Source organism: Pelobates fuscus, chromosome 3 (genome assembly GCF_036172605.1).
Source record: "Pelobates fuscus isolate aPelFus1 chromosome 3, aPelFus1.pri, whole genome shotgun sequence".
Classification (NCBI taxonomy): Eukaryota; Metazoa; Chordata; class Amphibia; order Anura; family Pelobatidae; genus Pelobates; species Pelobates fuscus.
The window spans coordinates 326,829,025-326,845,738 of record NC_086319.1 but is presented as its reverse complement, the minus strand read 5'-3'; the positions used below and the strand labels follow the sequence as shown (position 1 = coordinate 326,845,738).

Below are 16,714 nucleotides of genomic sequence, written 5' to 3'. Positions count from 1 at the left end.
TTGTATGACAGATGCGGATCTATCTTTTCTTTACTCTTGTGCTACAGGGCAGGCCTGAATTTGTTTTTTGCACCAAGGCACTCTCTACATTAGTTTTGCCTCTAGGTTGGGGCGGAGGGAGTGATTGCATGCCCAGGGGGCCCAAGCAGATGCTTGCCCAGGGTCCAATTAATATTAAAGACGGCCCTGTCTTGAATATATATAAATAATGTTAATCTGTTGAGAATATTGCTTTAAACTGATTTTGTGAAAAATAAATAAATTGATGATGATGTGATTTTACGTTGATTCATTTCCATGTAGGACCTTAAGAGTAAACATGCTAAATAATCAGATTGCTAAAATGAAAAGGACTATCATTAACCAGATGATAATAGTATTGTACAAACTTTATTCTCCAATCTCAAAATAAATTCACAGAATGAGGTATAGGGATACCGTTATGGATCTTTAAAGTTCCTGGTTTTTCGAGAGCAAAACATGGATGCACTAAGTGTTGAAAATGGCAGTCAAATGTAAACAGGTGCTGAAGAATTTCCATGTTAAAAAATGACAATTTCTGATGGTCGTAGTCCAGCAAGATTCCAATTCTCGTTGGTGGCACCGTAATACGAATATCTGGTGACATTCCGCAATGTAAAAATTCATATTTGTGCCTGTTAATAAATAATGAAATTCATGAAATTGATACATCATGCACGTTATAAGAAAATTAATGATATAACAAATTTCAATTTCAATTTCAAATTTCAAAATACCGTAACTATTAATAGTCTGCAATTCAGCTTTCAGGCTCCCAAAGGGGAATTCTCTGACAGCATAGATGAGATACTGAGCCAACTAGCACACCATAATGTTTTGGTAAATATGGTGGAAAAAATACTTTATTGTGATTGCGCCCTTACTTTTCTTCTTTCAAAATGATGAATAAAATAATAAAGGGGGGTTGGGCCTGACATTCATGGCGACCAGACGTGTTCTGTTTGAGATCCTCATCTGGTCGTCACTTTAGCCTAACTTTTGTCCATCCAGCAATATTGATCTACTCCTAAATAAAAACTCTCCGAAACCCTAACCCGGACCGTCCCATTGGAAGAGGCTAAAAGCAGTGATTAAACAGTAGATGTTACCGGAGGAAGAGGTGCGGCCTAGTAGCCACGTCGGACAGGAGAGGCGGCCGCTCTCCAAGTCTGAAAGATTCTGGACACCCATAGCATCTACCTGCCAACCTTCCCCCCCCCCCCCGACCGGTGGGGGTGATCCCGGTCCACCTGTAGGAGGCCTGCAACACCTTGCAGAGCTGACCCACAGATACCCTGAGGTAGCACACCACCCTCATGGCAGAGGCCACATGCCCTCCAGAGCGCTGCAACAAACTTACAAATATGCTCAGTAAGCTTGATAGTCTCTTTGAAGATTTTTTGAGAAAAATTCAAAAGTGTTTACCCCCTCAGCAACGAGAGGTGCAGAATGGCTCACCCCAGACCTTACTGCTCAACAAGTCGGCTCCAGCCCGTGAACGAGCACGAAAATGGCGACAGAGGCCAAATGGAGGCAAGTGGCTGCAGCATACCCCTCCTCTGGCCTGGGTAATGTGAAACCACATCTCTCTATACCACGCTGGATCCTGCACCCACTAGAGGGAATCAAGTGGACCCCAGTCAGCATGTCCGATTACCACACTCTGCACTTTGGAGTTCTCCCCTGCGAGCTGAGGGGTCTGAAACTGGGACTCTCAGGGCCCCAATGCGGCATTGGCTAACCTTGAAGCTGGAATGAGGAACTCTATCCATTTCCAGCAATATACCCAATGTTACTGCAAACCTTGAGGGAACTTTTTATCGCTTTATTTTCTATTTTCCCATTTGTGGTACTCATAGCTACCTGATTAGGGAGGCTTTCCTGGAGGATTTTTCCTTCTTAGACAATCTCAGTGTTTCTAGCCTGCATATGTCTTATTCTGTCGATACATTTTACTTGTCTTTATATTGCATAATGTGCAGTTAACGCTTCACTGTTTTGTTTCTCAGATTTTATTTCACATTCATTCTAAAAAAGTGCAGAAATCCTGATATTCCTTGTTCCAACTACAATCTTTTATTGTCATGTATAGTCTTTTGGAATGTCTATAATGTCACTGCATACCGGTTTGTTATACTATGCACTGCAAAAATAAAGAATATAAAAAATAATAAAAGGCTGAGAAATAATGGAAATGGGTGCATGTACATGTTTTAAAGACTGAATGGGAAACAATGCTAAGAGAATATCAGAAAAGGAAAGAATGGGGGCGTGGCCTGACCAGGGATCGAGCTGGACGTGGCTGTGTAGAGCTCCGGCCCCAACGCACAATTTAAAGCTTACTTTAGCAGTATTTTAGACACAGATCGATATTTCTTGCCAAGCATGGATAAAAGGAACCTCAAGAAACAGCCCAGGAAGGGACCTGAGGGGGGTACGTCGGTCCTGGACCTGATGACGGCCCATAAAACTGGGTCTCCGGATCCCCAAGATGGCGCCGGACGGAGCCCCTCACACCGACCATCCTCACCACACGAGGCACTGGGTGAAAAAAGAAACAAGGGCGAAACATCGCAAATCTTGGAGCGCCTCGCTGAAGTCCAGGCTTACCTGGCAGGCGAAATCGTAAACTCCACAGCGGTCCTCCGAAGTGAGATCGCGGCCTTGGGTACACGCACCGCCCAACTCGAGGAGCGGATGGAGGCCACAGCCAAGGCCCATAATGCGGCGGTGACCCACCTTAATGGCCTGGCGGCCCGGATGACTGACGCAGAGCTGGCTATCAAAGATATGTCCAATAGATCGAGGAGAAACAATCTCCGTGTTCGTGGCCTACCGGAGGGTGAAAAGGAGGGCATGCTGCCGACCATCCTTATGGCGTTGTTTAGACCCCTTTTGCCGGATCTCTCCGAAGATAGATGGCACATGGAAAGGGCCCATCGTGCCCTCCGAACGAGAAGAGCTGAAATCAACCGCCCTCGGGATGTCATTGTCCGCTTTCTGTTCTTCCAGACGAAGAAAGCACTAATGCGCAAAACCAGAGAGGCCAAGTTAATGCATGATGGCAAGGAACTCCAGGTATACCAAGATTTAGCCCCCAGCACGCTGCAGAGGAGGCGAGAGTGGAGGCGCGTTACGGAAGCCCTGCAAGGAGCGAACATACAGTATGCCTGGGGGTTCCCATTTCGCCTGATGGCTTTTAGAGGGGGGAAGACCCTTACCCTGACCCCTAACGGAGACCCGAGAGGCTTCTTGGATGCCCTGGGAGTAGCTGCTCGTGGGGACCTGCCAGATATGAGGCCTACGCAACAGGTGCTGGACTCTCTTCCGATCGAATGGCAGGAGGTGGGAGCTCGTCGGCGATGACTTCGGAGGCCGGTATAGTATGTTGGCCCTGGGATAAATCTCCTCGAAGCAGAGGCCCTGTGGGGGGGGACCGGGACTGTGCTTGGGTGGGTTTTTGGGCATGCGGAACCCTGGACCTCCCTGGTCTCTCGGTGCTGGATTGGTGAGCGGGGGGCTCCTGGCGGTACTGGGGAGGGGGCCCTGGGTGATTTGTTACGGCCATCCAGGCAACTGGTGCGGGGGCTGGGGACTGTTTCCCATATATGATCGTTTGGCCTCCCAGTGTGTGTGAGAATGGGAGCGAAGTTTCGCAGCCGGGAGTCACGGACTCTTCCATACAGGCCCCGGGGTGGCTTACAGTTGCAGGACTGACACAAACTCTATGGGCTCTTTGATAGTCTTATCGCCCAAGCAGCCCCCTAGCCTGATGTACCCTGTTTATAGTTTCACTCTTGCTTGCTTGTTTTATGCACAAAGGCAGGGGTATGGGATTTTCCTACCGCTTTAGGGGGGCCGGCACGCTAGGTAATCTGCACGACAGGTTGACCGGGCCCGGCATACTGCCGGGAACCATGTCTTCTACGCAAACCCGTGCAGAAGTTGCTGTTATTTTTTCTTCAGTTTCGAATCAAAAGAGGGGGGTATGTCTTAGGAAGGAATAGTGGTGGCCGGGGTACAATCGTACCGTCGGAAATATTGGGACAAGGTGACAAGAAATAGCTAATAACCGTAGTCGCCTCCCGACGACGACTGTAAGTATTCACAGAATTTTACACATTAACACAAAAAATGTACTTAAAAAAACAAAAAAAAACAAAAAAACAAAAAAAGGGGGAGACGGTATAATTAAAACGCAAAAAACAAAAAACAAAAACAAGGGAAAAACCACCATTACATTAAAAGTTCTCTTTGCACCATGTATGTAGATTAGTTACAAATAAAGTTTATTTCATGGGGGGAAAAAAGGAGTAAAAACATAAAAATGTAAAATATTAAAAAAAAAAAAAAAAAAAAAAAGAATATCGATTTCTAATTAATAACGCAGGAACTAAGAAAATATGTGAAATGTTAAACAGATAAGATCGCAAAGGGCAGGTTGATTGCATGCCGCCATTATTGTATAAATAAGACCTGAAGGCGAGAACTTAGTGTGTGACCCTGCCTGGGACGTCGACGGAGACCCCGGACACCCCAAGGGTCGTAGGGGCATAGTTGCAGTGCCTATCTCATGTGGATAGCCGCTGGGGGCCGCATAACGGCACTAGGATCCTGGGGGGTCGGGGGAGGATGAGAGTAGAAAGGGACACGGATTGGAGGAGTGAGGGCTACAGCCCTTTTTAGGGATAGGAAGTCCCAAGTCGTACGGCCATACCACTGTTTTTAGTCCCTTCTTTTGAAATATTTTTTTTGAAATATTACGTTGTCAAGTTGCTACATGCCTAAACAAAAAACAAAAAATGGGAAAAACAACCAGTACGTTAAAAATTCTCTTTGCACTATGTATTTAGTTTAGTTACAAATAAAGTTTATTTCATGGGAGAAAAAAAGGAGTAAAAACAGAAAAATGTGAACTATTTTAAAAAGAATATCGATTTCTAATTAATAATGCAGGACCTAAGAAAATATGTGAAATGTTAAATAGATAAGATCGCAAAGGGTAGGATGATTGCATGCCGCCATTATTGTATAAATAAGACCTGAAGGCAAGAACTTAGTATGTGACCCTACCTGGTACGTCGACGGAGACCCCAGACACCCCAAAGGTCGTAAGGGCATGGTTGCAGTGCCTATCCCATGTGGATAGCCGCTGGGGGCCGCATAACGGCACTAGGATTCTGGGGGGTCGGGGGAGGATGAGAGTAGAAAGGGACACAGATTGGAGGAGTCAAGGCTACAGCCCTTTTTAGGGATAGGAAGTCCCAAGTCGCACGGCCATACCACTGTTTTTAGTCCCCCTTCTTTTGAAATATTTTTTGAAATGTTATGTTGTCAAGTTGCTACATGCATAAACACTTTGTTTTACCTGTCGCAGAGCCTTAGGGCGGGCAAGCACTCTGTACGGCGCCCTAGTTGCTCGTATTGGAGAGCAATTTCGTTGCCATGCTGTGTATTTTACAATGTCTATGTACAATTTCTGTAAACACCATTGTGCTGAGGGGGATGGGCTCGTGAACCCGCATCTTCCTCCGAGCGCTGGACGCGGTTGGGATGCGGGGTCTTGACCCCACTGACGCCTGGCGGAGAGTAAGACCAGGCAATATTGGTGGAGCGCGAGATGTGCACCACTTTCTCTTATTTGATTCAATTTCCTTTTTTTTGTTTCCCTCTTATTCTCTCTTTCTTTTCTTCCTTTTCCTGAATTTCATTTTCTCTCTTTTTCCCTGTTTTACCCTGGGGGCGTGGCGGAGGAGATGGAAGGCGGGGGCGTGGAGGAGACAGAGGTGGGCGTGCACTGCAGCAGACCGAGTGGAACGGACTAATGGCAGTTAAAATAACTTCCCTGAACGTTAAGGGGCTTAACTACCCAACCAAACGGAGACTATTATTTAGAGAAATTAAAAGAATGAGGACCGACATAGCTTTTATTCAAGAAACGCATCTTCCCCGACAGGCTAAATTTAAACTTAAAGACCACACATATAGCTCGACCTATGAAGCCAGGGCTTTATGCAAACGCAATGGAGTGGCGATACTGATACGGAATAGCTGCCCCATCAAGGTAGTAGCCACTGAATCCGATACGGAGGGTCGTTATGTGATAGTCTCAGGCACCATGCTTTCCCACCATGTCCATTTAGTTAATGTATACGCTCCAAACCGCCCAGAGGCAGCCTTCTGGGAGTCACTGCAGTCCAAACTTCGGACACTACCTCACGGGATGATCATTGTAGGGGGTGACATGAACGCGACACCTTGTCCAGCAGTGGACAGGAAGACAGACGGTGGCATGCACAGGTCCCAGGGCAGGGGGAGCCAGGACAAACTGTTACAAACTTTCATTGCGGGCTCGGGGTTGGTGGACGCGTGGAGAGCACATCATCCAAGTACAAAAGATTACACCTTCTTTTCGGCCCCGCATGGATCCTACTCCAGGATCGACATGTTCTTGGTCAATACTGGGTGCCTACCGAGGATACTTGGCACGGACATTGGGACCATCTCCTGGTCGGATCATGCCGACATCTCACTAACCCTGGGGAGGCTATGCGAAGCGACTCAACACATCCTTGCTGAAAGACCAGGATATAGCAAGCCAGATTAGGGCAGAGCTCGAACAATTTTTCGAGACCAACACAACCCCTGATGTGACACTAGCCACCGTGTGGGCGGACCATAAAACGGTGATAAGAGGCACACTCATAAAAGTAGCGACAGCCAGAAAGAAATTGAAATTCCAGAAGCTGGAGGGCCTCCTGATAGACCTTAAGAGGGCAGAACAACAAAACCAGGGTAACCCGACGGAGCGCACCGCAGAGCGACTGCGAGAGGTAAGGTTGGCAATACGCCAGCTGCTCCTTGACGACACGGCTAGATCCCTTACGTGGTCCAGAAGGAACTTCTACGAACATGCGAACAAAATGGATACCCTATTAGCCAGGGTCCTGAAACCTAGACACCGCGGGGGACACATTACGTCCATAAGACACAACGATGGCTCGACTAAAACTAGTCCACGGGATATCGCAGAGGTCTTCACGGACTATTAGAAATCTCTGTACAATCACTCCCCGGGATCCGAGACGCGGGAGGCTGGGGACGAGGCTCGGACGCGGCGTTTCCTGGCAGACTTAGGGCTGCCCAAACTAGATCAGGCAGGGGCGGACGTACTAGCGTCAGAAATCACAAATGAGGAGGTAGCACAAGCTATAGCCGCCCTAAAGGGGAAGAAAGCTCCGGGACCTGACGGGTTCGACGGGAGCTACTATAAGGAATTCCGTGAGGAGCTGACTCCTTGCTTAACGGCTCTTTTCAACGAATTTAGATTGGGAGGCGATCCAGATTTAGATATGTCACTAGCGACCATTGTCTTAATACCGAAGCCGGACAAGGACCCGGGCCTCCCGAGTAGCTATAGGCCAATTTCCCTTATTAATCACGACATGAAGATTTTAGCAAAAATTCAGGCGACAAGACTGAACCCCTATTTGACCACTTTGGTGGACGCAGATCAAGTGGGATTCGTGCAAAACAGACAATTGTTCGAGAACACCCGCAGGAACATTGACATCATTTGGAAGCAGAAAGTTACATGCACCAAAACTATGCTAGTATCTTTGGACGCTGAAAAAGCGTTTGACAGGGTCACATGGACGTACCTATTCACACTACTATCTCATATTGGTTTCCCCGATCAAGCGATGACCCTGATCAAAGCCATGTATAGCGATGCGCGAGCGCAAGTAAAAATTTCTGGAGCCCCGCTGACCCCTTTCAGGCTGTATAATGGCACCAGACAGGGCTGCCCCTTGTCCCCGCTCCTATTTGTACTCTCCTTGGAGCCGTTGCTCCAGGCCCTCAGGAAACACCCGGATATTCAGGGGGTTCGAGTGGGGGGCAGGGAATTCATAGTATCGGCATATGCGGATGATATGCTCTTGACGCTCACTGACCCCATCCACTCGCTGCGGGCCTTGCAAAGGGTCCTGGAGGACTTCGGAGCTGTGTCAGGCTACAAAGCCAACATGTCCAAGTCTAGCGCCCTTCCTATTGCGATCTCAGAAGTAGAGTTGGCTGCTCTTCAGAGGGAACACCACATACACATAGAGCGACAGTCGATTAAATATTTAGGCATTAAATTGACAGCAGACCCGGACCACCTACTGCAACAAAACTACACACCACTCATAAAACAACTCATTAGGGAACTGGAGGCATGGAATGAAAAGCCTATATCTTGGATAGGGAGAATACATGCAGTCAAAATGAATATACTACCTAGGATTCTATTCTTTTTTTCAATCTCTGCCCATACATCTCTCCAAGTCGCACCTTGCGCCCCTGCAGCAGGCGATAGGGAATTTCGTGTGGCAAAATAAACGTCACAGAATCTCGAGACACACCCTATATAGGCCAAAGAATAGAGGAGGCCTGGGTCTACCTAACTTATATGGCTACTACTTGGCGACACAATTGTCGCAGATAGTTTTATGGCACTCTCCGCCTGGAGAACGGAAATGGGTAGACCTGGAGTCGCTGATGGTGGGGGCAGATATACCGCAGCTACTAATTTGGGTTCCCAAAGATAAAAGACCAATTATTAGGGCTACGTGCCCAGCTATATTGAATTCTATGCACGTATGGGATAGGACCCAGCAGAGGTATGGTCTAGCGTCTGCCCCGTCTCCGCTGATGCCTTATTTGCGAAATAGGGCATTCCCGCCGGGTATGTCGGCAAGGAACTTTAGGAATCTAGAACGCATAGGCCTGCAGCGCATTCACCAATTAGTGCAGGGCTCAGAGGTGATAACATTTGACGACCTACAACAAAGGGGTCACCTCACACCTGCAGACTTCTTCAGATACCTTCAAGTAAGGGATTTCGTAAGACTCCCATGGGTCCGAGCTGCGGCCCAAACACCCATGACTTTTTTTGAACGAATCTGCCTTCGAGACCATATGCCTACGGGTCTGATAACCCAGTTGTACGCTCACCTCTGCTCTGTGTCCACTGTAGAGGGTGACATGGCCTATACCGACCAGTGGGAGAGGGACTTAGGGGAGCACCTAGAGGGGGTGGAATGGCAGGAGATCTGGGAAGCCAATTATAGATCTTCTGTGTGCGTAACGATGCAGGAGCAAGCAGTCAAGACGATGTTTCGCTGGTATACAACCCCTGTTAAGTTATGCCACATGAAAAAGTGTCCTACAGACTTCTGCTGGAGAGGTTGCGGGATGAAAGGGACCTATATCCACATGTGGTGGGAATGCCCCCTGATGGTACGCTTTTGGCAACAGGTTAGAGATATGATGGCCCAGGTATTTTCCAGACCCCCTCCCCTGGACCCGTGGCTTTACCTGCTCAGTCGAACGGTAGAAGGGTGGACGAGACGTGAACAAAAACTCATTCATAAATTTACGCTGGCAGCTAGGAGAGCAGTGGCGGTTGATTGGCTTAAACAGACCATGCCGGCCATAGCGGGGGTAATTAATAGAATAAGAGAGGTATACGTGATGGACGACCTGACGGCACGTGTTAGAGGAACACAGACACAATTCCAAAAAATGTGGGCGCCCTGGGAAAATAGCCCCTGGTGTTAGGACCAGCAGCGGTATCGAAAACTGTACTTACTTAGACGGACGAAAGTGGGTCCCTGATGACTCCCTCCCCACCCCGCCCCCCACCCTACCCTTCTCTCTTTGACCTCTCTCTTTCCTCTCTTTCTTGTTTTTTATGGATAGCATATATTTGCCAGAGGCTGCTGGGTGGGATCTACCCGAGAGACGTAGTCACTACAGTTGTGCCTGGGCTAGGCCCTATCGGGAGCCCCACTTACCACAGGGGCCTCCTTGCTAGGGGAGGGCACGCGCTACTGCTGCTCTTCTGCCCGTATGCACTAAAGCTGCATGATATGCCTCAGACTTCATGTAGCGTTCTGATTATTTCTGCGAGTTGACAAACGGCTGCTGGCATTACCAACCAGTTCTCGGGAGATCACTACAACAGCCTCTGATACGAGAGTGGGTTGTCATTGACCACCTGTATAGCTCATGTTTACAGATGCAGTTAGGTTAATGCTACCTGTGTATGCTAGGGGAGTCGCCCTTGGCCTGCCGATAAGGAACACTGAATGCATAAATAAATAAAGGGGCTGGTCGGCCAGGAAAACTCAACTACAGAAAGTCATACTCACCCGCTGTCTATGCTTTTTCTTTTACTAAAATATAAAATTGTGCAATATGTTTTTCTATGCCATGTATACATTGTTTTGATGTTTGCCGCCTACGTCAGCTGTCGTGGCTACGTAAGCTCGTTGTTATGTCATGCACAACTAAAAATAAAGAATTAAAAAAAAAAAAAGAAAAGGAAAGAATGAGAGGGAGTACAGGCATTACTCCGGTTAGAGGCCCTCTTGAATGGATAAAGCCTAAATATTTTTTTTTTTTAAATCATTGTTCAATAGACATACCCCAATTGAAAACATACATGCATTTAATTATGCATTTTTAATTGGAATCTCTTGTTTGCCGTTTTTGCAAAGCCTCCCCTTCTAACCCAGCCCTGACTTTATCTGGCTGTCCAATCACAGACTTCTCAATACGGCTCTATGAAAAGTCTTTCCAAGGCAGGTGCACTGGGTAATTGCTGCCTCTTGGGTTTACGTTCATTAAGTTAAACAACCAGGAAGTAACTGGATCGGTTGTCTGACAGCTAGGGGGGTGTAACAAGGTGAGTTTATAAAAGGGCCAAAAATTTCTATCGAAATCTGCACTTTTTGTAAAATGAAATAAAGAGGTTACACTCTACACACATAAAGCATTTCAGCAAGTTTTAGCATAGCTCCCAACATGACCCTCCATAGGGGCGGGAGGGGCAGACAAGGCCACGAGGGGGAGTCTGCGTGTGTGTTAATGCTCTAACAAAGGGTTGTTAGAGGAATTGCAGAGTGATGCAATTAAAAAAAATTCAGTTTAGGGGGGTGCTGACATACATTTTCGCACTGGATGCCATGTAACCTAGTTATACATCTGTGCCCCTGTTAGAGACATTCCCTATTCACAGCTGTTTCAATCTGTCTTGAGGCTAGCGGTAACTTGTGTTACAATTCAAAAGATTGTGTGTCAAATTAAGATCATTAGATTGTGCTTTTTGACTCTGTATCGCCATGTATAATATTTGATTGGACAACCTGCATACTTGCATACTTGTATGACTTGTAAAGGGACATCCAAGATTTTTAAAGCAAACTTTCAGATTTTCTTTGTTTATTTTAAAGGGACACTATAGTCACCATAACAACTACAGCTTATTGTATTTGTTCTGGTGAGTAGAATCATTACCTTCAGGCTTTTTGCAGTAAACACTGTCTTTTCAGAGAAATTTAAGTGTTTACATTATAGCCTAGGAATAGCTCCACTGGCCACTCCTCAGATGGCTACTAGAGGTGCTTCATGGGGCAGTGCTGCCCAGTGTGCAGCACTGTCATTCAATGTCTCCACCCTCTGCATGGAGACAATTGTGTTGGCTTGTGTTGACTCTGCCCCTGATCTGCCTCCTTGGCAAGCTCAGCCAATCCAATGCTTTCCTATGTGACAGCATTGTGATTGGCTGAGAATGTCACCCCGAGAAACAACAGTTCCTTGCTCTCCCCTGCCAGCCCTGCTGGGTGCCTGCAAGGACCAGAGGGGAGATCAGTGAGCTCCCTCATCGGTCCGCAGGCACTTTGCCAGCAGCCGGCAGGAGAGGGAAAGAGGACTCAGGACTTCAGCCTGCAGCTCCTCTGGGTCCTCCTCTCGCGAGCACAGAGCGTTGCTGCAGTTACTACGACAACGATCCAGTTCTCGCGAGAGTGAACTCTAGCCTCAGGAGCAGCAGGGATTGCAGGAAATATCCCCCCTCCCTCAGCAAAGGTAAGAAGGGAGGGGAATATAAAAATTATTTATGTAAATAATAAAAAAAAAACGTATATATTTATTTATCTGCCCTCCAACCCCCAATAACTCTTCCCAATACACACACACACACACACACACTACCCCCAATACACACACCCTCCCTAAATACACACACACACACACACACACACACACACACTGCCTCAATACAAACACACACTGTCCAGATACACACACACACACTGCCCCCAATACACACACTGCCTCAATACACAGACACTGCCCCAATACACACACACACACACACTGCTACCCAATACACACACACTGTACCCCTCACACACACTGCTCCCCAATACACACACACTGCTCTCCAATACACACACATCACTTCCCCCCAATACTCATACACCCTCCTTAAATACACACACACAGTGCCCCATACACAAACACACACCCACACTGCCCCAATACACACACACACACACACACTGCCCCAATACACACACACACACACACACACACACACTGCTCCCCAATACACACACAACACTGCTCCCAATACACACACGCACACTGCTCCCAATACACACACACACACACTGCCCCCAATACACACACACACACACTGCACCCCTCACACACACTGTCCTCAATAAACACACACACTGGTCCAATACACACACAGCTTTGCCCCCCAATACATACACAAACACACTGCCCCTAATACACACACACTGCCCCCTCACACCCACACTGCTCCCCAACACACACACACTGCCTTCCAATACACACACTGCACCCCTCACACACACACTGCCCCCCAATACACACACTACACCCCCAGGTGGGCTAGATGGTATTTTAACACTATAGGTTCAGGAATACACTTAGTAAGTTAGTGTTTCTTTAAACTAACCTACTAAGTATTGTTCATAAGATAGAAATAAAAGCCTGTTCGATTTTTCAGGAACTGGCAAGTTGAGCATTCATTAAACGCAGCTCTCTAGCAGTTTAACATCAAGTTCACAAGGCCCTCTCCATGAGGCTGATACAGCAGAGTTCAGTGTGAAGTCTATTTCAGAGATAATATTTGCAAGTTCAAACTTGAGCTTTATAGAATGCAATGACTTGTTACTAAGCAGATTTTTTTCATCTCAGCAGTCAGGGGATTTGCAATGCCGAGTGTGGTCAAAAAAATACTGCCCAAATCAGTATGCCTATTATTAGAGCTACTCCAGAGTTGATCAAATACACCCTCTGATGGTAACTGAGCAATACATTAAAGGAACACTATAGTCACCTAAATTACTTTAGCTAAATAAAGCAGTTTTAGTGTATAGATCATTCCCCTGCAATTTCACTGCTCAATTCACTGTCATTTAGGAGTTAAATCACTTTGTTTCTGTTTATGCAGCCCTAGCCACACCTCCCCTGGCTATGATTGACAGAGCCTGCATGAAAAAAACAAAAAACTGGTTTCACTTTCAAACAGATGTAATTTACCTTAAATAATTGTATCTCAATCTCTAAATTGAACTTTAATCACATACAGGAGGCTCTTGCAGGGTCTAGCAAGCTATTAACATAGCAGGGAATAAGAAAATCTTAATTAAACAGAACTTGCAATAAAGAAAGCCTAAATAGGGCTCTCTTTACAGGAAGTGTTTATGGAAGGCTGTGCAAGTCACATGCAGGGAGGTGTGACTAGGGTTCATAAACAAAGGGATTTAACTCCTCAATGGCAGAGGATTGAGCAGTGAGGCTGCAGGGGCATGTTCTATACACCAAAACTGCTTCATTAAGCTAAAGTTGTTCAGGTGACTATAGTGTCCCTTTAATTCCTTGAAAGTTTTGGAAACATTAGAGTATTGAAAAAACTATTGCTTTCATTGTGAGACAAGTCAGACGTTTCAAACTTTGAACAAAAATAACATTTCGTTTATAACCTTATTTCTCAACCCGTGGTATGCGTTACTCTTCATCATTCTGTGGTGATGCCAGTCGCTAGTTTATGAAGTCACTCTGATCCTGGCATCACAAACTGCACAGTGCTGGAAGAGCATAAAGTTGACAGCAGCGACACTGGAACCAGTGTAAGACTCCCCACTGGACCCCAGGGAAATGATCCACTCCAGTTATCCCTGAGGTAGGTAGACTGGGTGGACTTAAAAATAATTTTTAAAAAATAATAATTTGTGAATGTGTGTTAAATAATGTGTATTTGTTTGTCAGTGAATGTGTGTCAAATCAGTGAGTGTCTGTCAGTGAGTGTGTATGTCTGTTATTGAAAGTGTGTCTGCCAGTGAGATGTATGTCTGTTATTGAATGTGTGTGTGTCAGTAAGTGTGTCTGTCAGTGAAGGTGTGTGTCAATGTTCTTTGTTTTAAATGTGTGTGTCAGTTTTCTATGTGTGTGTCAGCATCCTCTGTATATAAATGTGTATGTGCGTGTCAGTGTTCTCTGTGTGTAAATGTGTGTGACAGTGTCCTCTGTGTGTAAGTGTGTGTGTAAAAGTGTCCACTGTGTGTAACTGTGTGTGTCAGTGTCCTCTGTGTGTAAGCATGTGACAGTGTCCTCTGTATGTGAATGTGTGTGTCCGTGTTTGTCAGTGTCTGCTGTGTGTGTGCATGTGTTTGTGTATTTCAGTGACCTCTGTGTGTACCTAGTGTGTGTATTATATTTTCATTTTGTGATGTTTATACTTAAGATTAATACTTCATATACTCCTCCTTTCATACACAATATTCAAATTATGTCACATTTATTTTAAAAATATTCTCTACCACCTTTAATCAGGCTTGTTCTCCAATATGGTATTCACTTAGATATCAATGTCTACACTTTCATTTGGAATTTAAATCAATAGAATTACTTTCTCCAGGCAGGGCTACTTAGGAATCTTGTTAGACCTGCAGTGGTACTTATCTGTAAAAGGTTGAGAAACACTGGTTTACAAGATGCCACGTGAGGAAAACAGCCATAGAGTTCACACAAAGATTTATTGTTTACCTGGCTGGTGTGAGAACATGTCGGAAGCACCAAGATGTATTATTGCCACCAATTAATCCATTTTTGTTTGTATCATCATAGGCAACTCCCACCCGGTATTCTGTGTGTTCGTCCAGCTCCACCTCCCAGTAATGCTTCCCTTTGTATGGGATGAGATTTGCCATAACAGCAATGCATCTGTAGAATATAAAGCCAATAAGAACTGCGTTACTATGTGTCATTCTCAGAATTAATATCTGCAAATCCATAACACCAAGAATTAAAATGGATTGTTATATAGGACATGACTCCGGCTCATTGAGAAATACTGATTATTTACCTTACCTGTAAAAAAATAGCAATTTACAGACAAACTGACCAGATTAAACATTTGTTCTATCATCCGGGACAGACATGGTTGTTTCACTAAATTCCAAATTGTAGTACATTATAGGGTTATTCGCTATAGTGGGGATTTCAAGTGAATTCCAAATCTAAGGCCCAAATAGCCAAACTGGAAGAAATCTCAAGTCACCTATGCTGTTAGTCCTGCCACTGGCCAAGAAAGTAAAAAAATGGTTTCCTCAATATGCAGTAAAACTACAGCAGCTAAGCATTATGGGTGAGGATATGCAAATGAGGCTTCTCAGACTTAAACAGTATGCATGTCTGCTGAAGGAGTCCATTGATAAGGTGGATATGGAGGGTAGATAGTGTAGGTCTACATTGTCCTACACATAATCATTTGCGGTGGTTTGTTTGCGGCAAACTGAGGAAATCGCAACAAGGTAAAAATTTAAATCCGTTCAGAGTAGTGTAGTCACCTGATGGTATTTTACCACCACAGACAGTATTTGAAGCAGGTTGACCTGTATTGCCAAAAATACCAGCTATGCAAAAGGAAGTATTTTTGTTACAATGTGCTGAGGCGACCCCCAAGCTGCCATTATAAGAGAATTCTCCCCTTCCAAATGTATTTTATTTTCTTATGTCACTCCCTATGATGTCATGAATATATAATTAATTCTGCAGATTAGAATGGCAGGTAATTTTGGCCAGAGACAGAATGCATGAGTTACGTGGAGATTAATTGAGGACTTAATGAGGACATTATTGATATTGGTGGGTTGGAAACCTTACCTTGTGAAAGTGTTGCAAGTGTATGGTAAATCTGCTAGGCTTTCTTCCACATCACACGATATTGTAAATCCATTATCAGAAATAGACAAAAGAGGGTGAGCTGTGTCTTCATTCAGATGAAAAAATGTACCTAAAATATAATCCACATAGTTTAATACTGAATTAATCACTGGTTAAAAAAAAAAAAAAACAACAACACATTTTTGGTTGAAGAAATATAAATCTGTTATGTACCTTTATTTCCTAATGTAACAGTATTCAGGAAGAACTATTCTGTACTGGTGCATGATGTGAGTTATTAATAACTAGAGTCAACACATGTGATGGTTGTTCTGGAATTTAAACTGTAACAACCTTTGTTACCTGCAGTATGTGATGACTGTATTTCTCAAATGAGCAAAAACAATATACTAGCAAGTGTGGTAACAAAATGGTGGCAGTAACTGACTACAAGTAATTGGTGACTTAGTAATTGGTAAGGCACATTGAAAAATCACACAGAAGACAGATGATAGAATGTACAGGGTTATGTACTAAGCTGGAAATTGTCAGGAATCCAAAGTGGAAATACATTTTTATGCCAAAGTAGGCAATTTGGAAAATGTATCCTCTTTGTTCTAAAATTAGAAATTAATTTAGAAAATTCAATATTTTTGTAATTCAC

At 45.0% G+C, this 16,714-nt stretch overlaps 1 protein-coding gene across 1 annotated transcript in view; it reads right to left on the bottom strand.

Annotated features, from left to right (window-relative positions):
* Nucleotides 1-359: 359 nt before the first annotated feature.
* FSD2 (fibronectin type III and SPRY domain containing 2) overlaps nt 360-16,714 on the bottom strand; it is a 71,972-nt gene continuing 55,617 nt past the window's right edge. The window contains exons 11-13 of the mRNA XM_063448993.1: nt 16,051-16,180; nt 14,932-15,108; nt 360-656 (exon numbers count right to left, since the gene is read on the bottom strand). Coding sequence (XP_063305063.1) covers nt 404-656; nt 14,932-15,108; nt 16,051-16,180 — 560 coding nt within the window. The 3' untranslated portion in view covers nt 360-403. The remainder of the gene's footprint in view (nt 657-14,931; nt 15,109-16,050; nt 16,181-16,714) is intronic.